The sequence below is a fragment of the Anas acuta genome, chromosome 3 (assembly GCF_963932015.1).
Source record: "Anas acuta chromosome 3, bAnaAcu1.1, whole genome shotgun sequence".
NCBI lineage: Eukaryota > Metazoa > Chordata > Aves > Anseriformes > Anatidae > Anas > Anas acuta.
In genome coordinates, this window is record NC_088981.1 from 84060068 (window position 1) to 84073509 (window position 13442).

The 13442-nt window shown below is 45.5% G+C and overlaps 1 protein-coding gene across 1 annotated transcript in view; it reads right to left on the minus strand.

The window, feature by feature from the left end:
* Positions 1-594: 594 nt before the first annotated feature.
* The window catches only part of SH3BGRL2 (SH3 domain binding glutamate rich protein like 2), a 37884-nt gene continuing 25036 nt past the window's right edge, over positions 595-13442 (minus strand). The window contains exons 3-4 of the mRNA XM_068678111.1: positions 5983-6063; positions 595-4834 (exon numbers count right to left, since the gene is read on the minus strand). Coding sequence (XP_068534212.1) covers positions 4826-4834; positions 5983-6063 — 90 coding nt within the window. The 3' untranslated portion in view covers positions 595-4825. The remainder of the gene's footprint in view (positions 4835-5982; positions 6064-13442) is intronic.

Sequence of the window (13442 nt, forward strand, 5' to 3'; positions counted from 1 at the left end):
GGACACATGAGCATGCTGCCCGTGCCAGGCGTAAAATGTAATTGAGCTTCTATTAGTCCTCGCATCTGAAAAGACGGTCGGAGCATCACCCGGCTCTGCCTCTTCACACAAAAGCCATCAGCCCCAATTGCCCTTCTCCCAGCAGAAGGGTGTAAGGATGCAGCTGGGTGTAAGGATGCAGCTGAGAAGAGGAGGCGATGGCCGGCAGCTGCTGGAGGAGCAGGATGGACCCAAACACAGCTTCCATCTCCAGCAAACCCCGCCTGGACCATCTTGGCCAAATCTACTTACTTGATGACACTGCCCACGCCACCCCACAGGATCCAACCTTTATTTCTGCAGCATTTATCAACTCACCCAAGCGTAAGAACAGGAGACAAGCAGTCACCCTTTGCCTTCTCCTCCCTTCCTGCCGTTTCCCTGGGGAGGACCTAGACCCGCAGGTGTCCAGCAGAAAACAGCCCCTGCTAAGCCTCCAGCACCAAGGCTGCCCAGCACCCTGCCGAGGAAGCTGTCAGCAGAGGGAGCTGCAGCAAGGAGAAAGCCCTGCGTTTTGTCACTGCATCCCACAGCACAAACAACACCGCCCCAGCGTCTTTTCAGAACATTTTTTTATTCGATGAACGCGGCGTTAACACAGACTGTCAGACCCCACGCGTGCACAGCCCGGGATGCAGCGTGCTCCTGGAGCACCGGGTCCGCATCCGCAGCATCGCGGGGACGTCGGGAGCTGAAGCTTTGCGCACAGGTCTCGGCAGGACGGGACGAAGCACGTTGGGAAGAGGCAAAGGATAGGAAGAAGTGAGCTGGATCTGCTGCTGCGAGAACGGCTGCTGAGGGTGCTGCCAACGAGACGTTTGGGGCGCAGGGTGGGCACCCAGGGCTGCCTCCTCCTCACAGCACACACAAGCAGACCCAGTGAAACCGGCGGACAGGTCCCCTAAGACTGTGGGGATTTGGCACTAGCTGGTGAAGACCCCGCTCTTATCCTGCTGTGAAGCAGCTCTCGTGCCTCAGATCTCGGGCTCTTACTTTTGGAAGCATGGTAGTCCCAAAATAACTGGACTCCCTGAATAAATGGCCTGGCTGGGGGCAGGGGCAGGGAGGGAGGACCAAGAAATCCTCTAATAAGAGCTTGGCAACTCTTACTCATCTTAGTGAAGCACTTGGGCCGCTCAACGCCTGGATAAGATGGTTATTTTGAAGCATAAAGATGGATTTAGGGGCTTTTTACTCCATTTCCACTTCCTTGGGAGGTTTGATTCTAAACAGTCAATAAAATAATAAAAGAGAGAAAGCCATACTAAGGAAATTCAAGAGTTTACGAGACTCAGCAAGAACTGTTTGAACCCTACAAAGCACGTGTCTTTTGACTCACCAACATCACTTTACTGCGTTATTAAAAAAATAGCAATAATAGAAACTTGCTCTCTCTGAGTTCAGGGTCGAGCACGTCTGAGAAGATCCTGCGCCAACAGTCCTCCTCCTGGCAAGGCACTATCCAGCCGTGTGGCACCACCGAGAACACCTCTGTCACAGCCCCTGGAACAGTCAGTGTGTGGGCACACGCAGCAACTTTAGCTCGGTACAAAGATTAAAATTTAATTCACGCTGCTCTCTCCCTTTTAAAAAGCGGGGTACGTACAAATCTTAACTAAAAACTGGGACCATTTGGTTCTCCACAGGACGTTTCTGTTAGCCAAACATTTCATTATTACAAAACTGGTTAAAAAATTCCAGATCATCTCGTGTAACAAACTAGAACTCTGCTTGCTTTCGTTACAAAAATAAGGCTGTTGCACAACAGGCAAAATTCACACTCAAGCAACACACAGACTCTCTTTTTACGAGCTGGCCATGTACAATTTGCAAGCAAACACTGCTGATCGCCGCGAGCCAGCAGGATGCGTCTGGGGCTCGTGCTGCCCTGCACACGGCCAGCATCACCCGCACGCGTGCTCTGAGACACGCCACTGCTGCCCAACAGCCGCAGCAGAACTTGCTCTGCACCAAACTGGAGGCTTCAGTTCCACAACTAGCAACATTCAAGAGTTTTGTGAAACTCATTTCATCCCCAGAGAACTCAGTGTGACTTTGCCTTCCCCGTGAGTAAGCCTGGGATCCACGCGGGATCACTGCAGCGGATGCACCTACCACTTCTGAGAGCTTTTCGAAGCTGGGACTTCGGGCAGTTTTCTAAGTTTACAGCGTTATCAAGTACGTGATAAATCCAGGATGGCTTCTCTGTAATTAACTGTGTCATTACATAAATTTGTATCTGTATTCTTTTTCAAAGTTAAATATTTTAAACTTTTTTCTTTTTTTTTTTTTTAAGGAATATTCTATATAACCTGTTAATGTACAGCTCCACCTCACGTCACTTTCCCTTCTCAGAGCGAGGTTCAAGTCTCACCAGAACGTGGGAATGGTGACAAGAACATCACAATAACTTACTACATACAACAAACTTCCTAAAAATGCATATTCACATACTCATATATACAGACATACACACGTATATGTGCACGCTATCAACTCCCATTAAGGAGTCTTCTAGAGAAGGTGCTCTAACGAAGATTTTGACTAGGAAATGCAACCATGGACTCAAAATCTGTGTGTGCTCTTGCTCCATCTAGTTCCCTTAACTGAGCTGAGGAGGCACCAGAGGATCTGAAGGGAAACTGATTGGTGGATGGACATCTTTTAAACCTTACCATCTCCTTTTTTAAAGCTTTCTTGCCTTTATACTAAAGGGAAAATTCATAGAGTGTTCCCTTTGTACTAAATGGAAAAGTAACTAAGCAGCTTGTAGCTGAGACAACACCAAGAGGAAGGTAACCTGTGCTTTACCCCAGAAACTCATAAACAGTGCTCATGTCATACCTCTGTAGTCTTCAGTCACCTCTTGTCCAAAATCTGAGAGGCAACAGCTCCCCTGTTGTTCATCATCTTTGGATGGTGACCTAGTGTGTACCCTCAGCAATCTGCGAACAGGACTGACCTTGGCAGCGTGGTTGGTAACAGCTGGCAAAGCTTCAGTCCGGGGGATCTCAACAGCCATGAAGGCTGGGCCAACAGAAACCTCATGAAGCTTGGAAAGGGCAAGTGCCACGCTCTGTCCTCGGGGGCGGTGAGGCACCAGTAGAGGCTGGGAAGTGACTGACAGAGTGACAGCCCTGCTGAGAGGGACTGGGTTTTTGGTGAAGGACAGGCTGGTCACAAGCCAGCAATGCTCTTGCTGACAGTTACTGTCCCTCTCTGCTCAGCCCTGGTGAGGCCACATTCAAAATATTGTGCCCACTTTGGGGACCTTTTCCCAGTCGTAGAGGAAAGTGAGGCAACTGGAGACAGCAGGCCCTCCACCACACCAAAGCAGCCAGGTGCCTAAAGCAGAACCTACAAACAGAAGGTAGAGAAGCTGTGCTTGGTTAGTCTGGCACAAGAAGGCTAAGAGGTGACCTAATAATACCCTACAACTATCTTGAGGGCACGAAAAGGATGGCACCAAACTCTTCCCATGAGTGCCAGAAAATACACGAATGGCAACGGCCACAAATTACAACCTGGGAGTGCGTGCTTGGCACTAGGAGAGTCCTGCAGCATCAGCACAAGGTGCAAGATCTCCACCTCTGGATGCCTCTAACACTCTGTGAAACAACCTCACAACTGACCAGAGCTGAGCTGGTGTTAGCCCTGGTTTTGACAAGGCTGGACCAGATGATCCCCAGCTGTCCTTTTCCAGCTAACCTGTCTAGGATGCCACAGTTACTGATTTTAACAGAACATGTGATTTGTTACACAGACAGGGCTGCTTCCTGACGCTTTTTACAAGAAGCTGGGCTTCCTTCGAGCCACAGTCTGAGGCTGGGCATTGCAAAGAAGCTTTCCCACGTAATTGGTTGTCCAGACTCTCTCGTGGCTAACGGTGGAGCTGTGTTTTATTAAAAATTGACTCCAAGTTTTGGCAAAATTTCATCTAAAGACAATCCAATTATAAAGTTCCAATTTTGGGTGTTAAGTCCTTCTCAATAGAGAAATACCAACGTAATCTTTAGCTATAAGACCTCTTCTGACCTACCAAGTATAATCCCACCAAGTGTTTTCACCTGCCTTTCACCCTCATTTGGAATAGGAACCATGTCAAAATATTTCACTTTGGCACCCCCTCCACAATAACAACTGTTTTTAAACAACCAGTTGCAATGTGCACCATGAGGCAAATCAAGGTTTCGTGAAAAAGGTCAGCAACCCGTGCTTCTTACAATAAACCCGATCTAGCACAAACATAACAATAAATAAATGGGTAGCAAAAATACAGCAGTTACTGGCTTGGACTGAGATCTTCAGATAACAGTTTTTGCCCTCTGAGTGATAGCTAGCACAAACATTCCAATAACCACCAGCACTTTTACTGTCGTGACGAGTTAACTTCAACAACAGTAGCTGGAAGAATCAAAAAAAGGTAAGGAACCCAACTATGTGAGTATACCCATGAATGACAGCAGCCCCCACTTCCACTTCTTATCTTTAAACGTGTGTCTATTAGAATATCAGTGCCAGCTGCAAAAGCAATCCAAAGACAAAAGTGAAACACCAACAGTGAGTATTTTAGAAAGGAAGATCAGTAGCCCAGACTTAATCCTACTCCATATACGTGTTATTAACCCCGAATTGTTGGAGAGCACCGTCTCATGGCAAGCAGACTACTACTAAGGATGCGTTTGCTCTATCACAGTGATCCATAAGTGAAGCTGTCGTGTGCTGAAGGACAGGGTCATTCATCCAGAAGATGCGGTTGGTGATAGTTCAGATAGGTTTTCTAGGGTTATGACTCCTATTTAAAAGAAAAATAAGAGTAATTAGAAAAAGATTATTAAAGCTATGAATGCATTTTCATCTTCTGCATCTGTGACTTTCACACATTCACACAGCAGCTAAGGACACGGCACTCTGCAAGAGTAGCAGACTGATGCAGCGACGTGGCCAAGTTTGTACAGACAACCCTACGGGACCGCAGCAGGTGCTTTCCCAGGAACACAGATGCACAGTTGTTACTTCTGACTGCAGCAGAACAGCACCTTTTTCGTAGGACTAATTGTTCAAGCACCAAAGCAAGGCAGACTGCAAGAATAACCTGTTTTTGGAGTTCCCTGCTGACTTCCCTTCCTACTCCTCTTCCCCAGGGGATCCAGAAATAAATGACTTGCTGGCAGGAGTAACTCTCTGGATAGCCAAGAAGGACCATCTAGGCCTGAAACAGCACTGCTACCCAGCACAGCTATACCTACAGCAGCAAAGGGAAGGAAATAATCTCCTGTGTGTCTGATCTACTGCCCAAAGGGACACCATACAGCCTCTTGAACAAATGTCCAGGATCATTCAGGCTTCCATATGGCGGTAAAAGCTCATCTATTTCACTGTCCTGGCAGAAAGATGTTAACTGGCTCGATTTCAAATTCTTTTCCGATTTGCATATATGCATTCTTTAAAATTTAATTCTTATCCAAAAAGTTGCTACAACTCCTGGGTGCTCCATCATTTTGGCATTTTTAAAAAATAATAATGCATAATGAAGAAATGCTGTCCTGCTTGGGCCACTAGGGCTGGTTCTAAGCCAGGCTGGTTCAGCACAATCATATTTTGCTGACATAAGCTCTGGATATTTCAGTGACCAAGACCCTAGCTCTGTCCTGTTAAGTATGCCAGTTGCTTTCAATTTACTACGACAATGTGGAGCAAAATGTACTCTTTAAACATTATTTACCTGCAGTCTCAGCTTACCTCATGTATATGCTTAGTGTCACTTTGCTTTACAAAATGCTTTGCACTGCAATTGTTTCAGTTACCTCATAAGCATGATGTTGGTATGGACAGCTATAGTGCACAGAGGTGCATCTGGTCACAGGGAGTTCATTCAGTTCAAGGGCAGCTCAGTCTGAATATTTCAAGAATCCCACGAACAGTCTGCCATATGACACTGACCTTTGATGCTAAATTTGGTTTCAGTCCAAGAAAGGAGAAGACAGTGTTGCTCTCCTTTGATTCAAAAAAGCCTTCGTAATCCTAGAGGGGAAAAAAAAATGGAAAAAAAGATGAGAACATTTGTATTTGTGTTTTCCTGCTTGATCTTCCCACACCATGTGTCAGAGTAAAGGGTGCTATGCAATAATGCTCAGGAAAACACTGGTACTTACCTGCATTGCCCTATGCAAACCTAACAGCTATTCTAGAAGGCAGTGATATCACCAACCCTGATGGCAAAGTAAAACACACAGATGCTTTAATTAAAACACTTTTCATTACCTTATTTGACAAAAAAATATAAAAAAGGATTTACATGAACAAGAAATCTGTTGTGGGCATATTTTAAAGGTACTTAAGTGCCAAACAATGCGAGTAAGTTTCCAATGAGGTTTTCAACTTGCATTTTAGCAAACCAAGATACTAACATGGAAACATCCAAGGAGAAATTCTAAGGCAACTGAACTCCTTAGGTCTTCCGTGGTGGAACAGAAGACTTCATCACCACTCTATCCTTTGAAATCAGCAAGCATATCTCAGCCTTGGACAACCACATACTTAACTATAAAATATTACCATAAGGAATTTTGTTTTACGGAAAGATTATTTAAAACAAGCTTTATTATCACAATTATGTCCTCTTTGTGTTTTAACTGCTTAAGATCAGGTTCTGATCTCCAAATGTTACTACTACTTTTATCAATTCGTTTTTACAGCACTGGACACCTGCTACTCTTCTATCTACCAGATGAGCTGACAGTTTTCAGTTTTTGAGGGACAGAGATGAAAACAGAGCACGGTTTAGTGAACGGATTTGGCACACAGTGAGAAGCCAGGAAGTTTCAGGTTCTCTTAGTGGTTTGTTAAATATTTCCTCTATGACCACTGGCAAACAATAAAGCACCCAGTTCAGATTCCTTTTCTCCTCTACATAACCATAAAATGGAAATATTAATCCCCATTTAACCACTTCTGACATGTAATACTCTGTAAATGTCGGGAAATTTCAGGTGGGTTCACCATTACATAGTAATTATCCCTAAACATCTAAGATTAGCAGTTATGCTTAACTTAGAAGCATTCAACAAGAGATAATCCTTTAAATACGGACTGTGCACACACACACCTTCAATACAGAACAGTAACAGGTAGGCCCTGTGCTTCCACATACCTTCCGTCTCCGTAACAGGCGTTCACAACGCCCCTGACCCCTAAAGTCTGCACTTCTTTGGCTCCTATCCTCTGAGCTGGTTGCTTTTTGGGAACTCCTTTCTCATTGTTAAAGCACTGCTGCACCGATGTGGACACCACTGTCCCAGCAAAGTGTCACTGCAGCTGCAGTCAGTCGAGTCCCTTCAGCCTAGAAACAGCCACACTTCATGCTACGTGCTTTCCCAGCCAATGTCTATACGAAAATGATCTGCCCTCCAAGATGCAGAGAGCCAGCAGAAGCCCGTGATGTTAGTAAGGCCTCAGATGTACTGGCTGACATGAGTAGAAGGAGCAAACCTCCTTCTAAAGGTGACTTCTTGCCACTGCCTTCTTAAAAGATGGCACATTGCTTTGCTATACCCGCGCACCAGGCAGTATTCCACAACTTCATGTCTACTGCTCTGCTGCCTTCAATGTTCAGACATTTACAGGTTCAGAGAAAAGCACGCGCTTCTTCTGTCTGTTTTTCTGTGTTTTTTTTCCAAGCGTGATGCATAACTTCCAGCGAACACCACCTACTCACGTTGCTTTACAGGAAGAGCTCAGTTTATTTGCTTTTACTGCCAGGGGAACGAAGCGTTTGTAGGGATAAAGCCGCTCTGGAGCAAAGGAAGGTGGAATCTCCTGCAACGATCAGCAGCACGGACTGGAAAACAGGCTTTGCAGGCAGATGCTGCTTATCATTAAGGGCACAGAACTATTACTATCACATTTTTAAATGCTAACACATTAAGATTTTAGGCACAGTTTCAAGCTCCCTCTTTGTTAATTTTAGGTGTGATCCATTCTGCCCAACTTTGAAATTAGGCATACAATTAACCAGAGGAAACAGGCATATTTACATCAATTAAAATCAATAAAGGTGATGAACTGATGCTAATTTCTAATTTAACATAAATTCTCACATAAACTGAACATAATTAACATCAATTAATCGCCACAAAGTAAATCCAAATAAAACTGTCAGGCCATAGCAAAAACTGAAGCAGTACTGGAAGCAACCCCAACAGTGCCACGGCTGAGAAGAGAACCACGTGCTCAGTAAATACCTGGGTAAGTAATAAATTCAGCAATGAGTAGTAAATTCACTAATACTGAAGCTCTGCCATAGGATGTTCAATTGAGCCCTTGATCTCAAAGAACAAGACCTGAAAACTGCATGGCTGCTGTTCCACCTGAGGACGAGGCAGCCTGACTTTGCTACGGCAGATGAAAGGCCACGAGGGACACGAGGTAGATGAGCACCCACATGTGAAGACAGCGCCCGATCTGAGAAATAACCTTGTTTTCCTCCACTGGGCTGAACTACAGGTGCGTCACGCTATTGTGCAGCTGAAGGTAGGGCAGCACTGGACAGGTACAACCCACAGGAGAGAGGGAAGAACCCTTTTAGTATCAGGGCAGGTGTAAATTGGTTGAAGCTGCTCATTACAACCCAGCGAACCGTAAGCAGCCACCCAGGCAGCTGTTGCAAGCATTTCTGCAGCAGCACGGCTCAAGGAGACATCATTTCCACTGCCCACCAAGAGCACCCTTTCCTCTGAAGTGCGAGTTACCAATTTTTACTTCCAGAAGCGCCCACAGGCTTTTTCCACATTCCTGCTGGCTGGATCAAAGCTGGATTAACTCACTGAAAGAAACCAGAAACATTTGGGCCACGTGCAGAGACACTAACTCAGTGGGTGGGGACGTGAAAATCCCTGTCTCACGTAACAAACATCCTGCTGCTGAGAGCAGGGGCTGAGGAAGGCAAATGGTGCTTCAGAGGAAGCTGGGAGCTTCATACACAGCCCACTCGCAAGCCAAGAGCTTCCCCTTGATAAATCTCCACGGGGCACTGCCTCACACGGAGGAAGGCCACCACCAACCTGTTTTTGGCAAGGCAGCAGCCCCCTGGTTCTGCACCAGGCTTCGCTGCCAGCAGCGAGCTCCTGCAGCCCCCTTGCCACGGCACCACACAGCTCCACGCAGCCCAGCAGAGCAGCGCTGCCTCGCCCCTGGAGGCGCTGGGAAAGCAGCTGTTAGCCTAAAAATACACACGCGTGGCAAACTGCCACCCACTGCGCCGCTGTGGAAGGCAACCCTGCACACAAACAGCATTTTGACCGTGTCTGTTGCTTTAAATTATGATCCCCGGTGCCTTCCAGAGCTGCTAATTGCACGTGATTAACACGCAAAATCCTGGCGAACTCAGGAGCTGATTAAGGCTAATAAACCAAAGGGGACGGTGGACATGAATCATCAGCGACGCAGGGATGCTCAATCCCTCTGGAGAAGCTGAAAAGCCACAAAAAACTAAAAATACAGGTGATAAATCACAAAGATGAAGGTATGAAAGGTTACAGAGAATGATGAACGCCAGTTAGGGTAAAAAATACATCTCGGGATGGTTTGAGGGGACAGAGGAGCGACAGGACAATAAATAAGGTGAGTAAAAAGCTATTCCAAGCTAGAAAATGCTTCTGAACATGTTACCAACCACCTGACTGCTTCAGACCTGGCTTTCATCTCTGCTTTCCCTGCTCCTGCGGAGTGATTCTTAACCAGACCAGAGGCAGCCCGGGGCTGAAAAGGTTTTCAGAAGCAAAGCCACCCCAGGCGGTAACGGGAGGACAGCTGCGAAGCTCGCTGCGGCAGCAGGACAGGCGGCGCTCGACGCAGAGCTCAGAAGCACAGGAGGCACACTAAATGCTTAGGTGGCCTTACCAGGAGGCTGGAGTTCATGAAAGAGGAATGTAATAAGAATTATTTAATAAGTTAGTGTTATACTTGCTTCAGAAAAATAGCTAGAGTCAGGGAAAGTGCTCATTTACGTGGGTTTTATGCCAATTTATCCCAACAGGAAGCTGCTGGTCCTTGGGAATCCCCCCTTGCTTGGAAATGCCACCTCCAAGGTAGCTCAGGTACACTAAGGCTGTAGTAAATAAACCCTGGCAGTGCTGGGAAGAAACTACTTGCTGCACACCAAAGGTAAAACTGCCAGAACTGCAGACCAGCATAACTAATGGTTCGTGCTTCAAGGATAATAACAAGGGAGTGATGACAGCGGGTCAAAGTAAACCATTAACGCAGAGCAGATTTCATTTAGCAGTTAGCAGTTATACACATACTGCCTGCACATCGCTGCAGCTGGGAGCAGGAGCACATTTTACCTGATGACATTTCCAAAACAGCAACTGTGAGTAAAATTCCTCCCAGGAAGTTTCTTTAAAAGAGCAGGCTGGCTGTGCTGGTGCTGGCTTTTAACTCGCAAGAAGAGAAAGAGTGAGCTCGTTAAACATCTCAGGCAAATCCTTAATGTTTATCAGGTGCTTGCCACACAAAGGAGCAGAAAAACAAGCAACTTGCCCAAGCGCAGCTCGACTGCTTTTTATAAAGCTTTTAAAAATGTACTAATTATTGTACAGCACTTAAAGAGAAATCCATTGCCATGCTGCTTTAATTTGTTTCTCGTCAGCAATCATTTTTAATGTCTGATTGCGATCTCTCCATTATTTTAAAAGGGGCAAGGTAATTGCTCTTACAAGAAATAATGGCGAGCTCGCAATTTCAATGCACTGAAGGAGCACTCTGCTGCTGCCCGAGCTAGTGCTGGATGCCAGCGAGAAGGAGCTGTTAGCATCCTTCCTGAAAAGGGCAGCTGAGTTCGCTGGGCCAGCTGACATTCACTCACTGATCTGATTAGGATTACAATGGAAAGCCTTACTCAGCACGGCTCTCCTTGGAGTGTGAGCACACGGGTGTGAGCCTGTTTGCACTACTACATAGATACACAAAAATAAGATCTCATCTACACGACACAGGACAGCCAAAACATAGCGCAGCTTCCCATTAGCTACCCTTCTGATAAGATCTCTGGGCAGGATTTTTAAAGAGCTTATGTAAATGATTCTACAAAGCATCCTGCTTCTCTCCTCCTAAGGGCTAGATGGTTATTTCCGTAATCTCTCCAGTTGTAGGCTTGCAAAAACAAAGGCTTTAATAAAGAGGAGCCCCGTGCCAGCTCCAGCTCTCTTGTTTGGACAGGGCATGCCAAAGGCATGCTGCCCTGGTGTCTGCCACTCATTCAGGGTACACAGACACGGGCTGTCCAAGAACTGACAGGGCAGGGGGATATCTGGGGGGAACAGTGGCAGAGAAAGTTCTGTGGATGGCAACAGGTGCCCCACTCCTGTGCACCTTCTAGCTCATTATTTTCTGTGTCCAGCTGTTTATTTGGATAAGAATATTATCAAATCTGGCAATGACAGGAGTTGGAGAAGAGAGAGGGACTGAAACCTCGGGGAGTGAGCAATGGTAGTCATCCCCTTACAAGAAATTATGGCTAAAAGACATAAATTAACCAACCTGCATGGACCTATGTCGGCTTTAACATGTTTTAAGGCAGCTGTAACTTTACAATAGGCACGACAACCACACCAGTGGCTTTTCCTCTCTGAACATTTTACTCCTCCCGAGATCAGGTGACACCTCTGAGCACTACACAAAACACAGCAGATTTCCCTTTCCCTCTGTTTATTTGGGGGATGAGGCATTGCTGAGAACATCTTTCAACCTTTTCTTTGTTTTCTGTGGTTCCTTCACAGAACAGCAATAGAAAGGCATTAAAGAAAGCAGAAAGACACACTAACTGTACTGGTGATGTGATGTATTAACACCATGGTTATTTATAAATGGACTGTAACTGCTGCATCTTCAAAGCGTTTCTTAAACATACCCATATAAACATGATTGCAAGTGGTGCAATGGTGCACTGAATTAGTTATTTTATCCTTCTTGTTCTCTGACAACAGCCACAACCCTCACTAGATGTTGCTCCATCTATTTCCCGTACAATACTACGTACCCTCAAAATATTACAGCCATTTAACACACTTCCTTATCTTTTCCTCTGTATATTTTACTAGCCCAGGCCTTTTATAAAAGCCAATAACTGAAGTCATCGTGACCCATTCAAGAGTAAACTCCTTATCCCCAAGAAATTATGGCACAATATGAAGTTTCAATGTCATGCAAAGGAGAACTAGGATCCCAAACAAAATTGCTGGTAACTGATGCCACACTGATTATCCATGAGTTCTGCAGAACATCAGTGCAATTTAAAAAAAAAAAAAAAGAAGACAGAAATTGTGGTATTTTCTACTATATTCTGTTAAGGTGCTGGTTCTAATTTTACACTGGTCATCTTTAGCTGTTTTAAAATACATAAACTAGATATAATACATACTACAGGACAGACAGCAGCACTGACACATTACTGGTACCAGCTCTAACTGCTCTGGGGATGACAAAATTCTTGCATTACCTTATTACTGCTGAGTTTCTACCTTCTTAAGCTCTAACACTGGGCAGGCTGGATACATTTTGCCTCTGGCACCGTGCTCCTTGTATACATACCACACAGAGCTAGAGCTCTGTCTTGCAACATGGAAAAGCAGTGGGGAAGTGGATGGCAAAAGCACAGATACAGCCTGAAAGCTACAGCCGTGTGGATCTTGCAAATGGCCTGAGCAGTCAGCACAGGGACAACCAGTGCTCAATACTGTCAGCATGGAGAAGACGTCTGGGCAGGGGCTGCTCTCCAACACCAGCTCTGTCTTCTGTGTTCCTTGCATGAGAAACAGCTTCATCAGGAAGGCAAACAGCTCCATGTCACCGTCCCCTGGTCACTCACATTCAGCCCAGGGTCTGTAGATGTGCAGTTGCAAAGGTGACTCAAAATGATTTCAACAAACAGCTTAAATTGACCACATGGGGAAATCCTAACTAATAGAAAAAGTAATTTATCAAGAAAGTTGCAGCGTAATCACTCATTAATATAAATAGACATTACGTGATCCCTGAGGAATTCACACTAACTTGTATCAAACAAGATTATCCCTCTTGTGAAGGCAGAATGGGACCACCACGATGCTGAGTGAGTTGGATAAGACATTTGCACAGGTGCAGGGAAGCAAATGTAGGCTTGCTGGATACCAAGCTAGCCTCACAACTGCCCTGGCTCCTAAAGACACTACAGCAGGCATGCTATAGGTGAATTATGCCATATTGCTTGAGGATCCAAAGAGACAGAGTTCAAGCTTTGTGTACCTGTAGGCACAAGAAGTAAGACAAACTCCCCAACGACAGCCCAGGACAGAAATTTTGGGATGGTCTCTAGGCATTTTTCTTAGACCCTCTCTTTTCTTTTTCCTCTTATTGATGAGCAG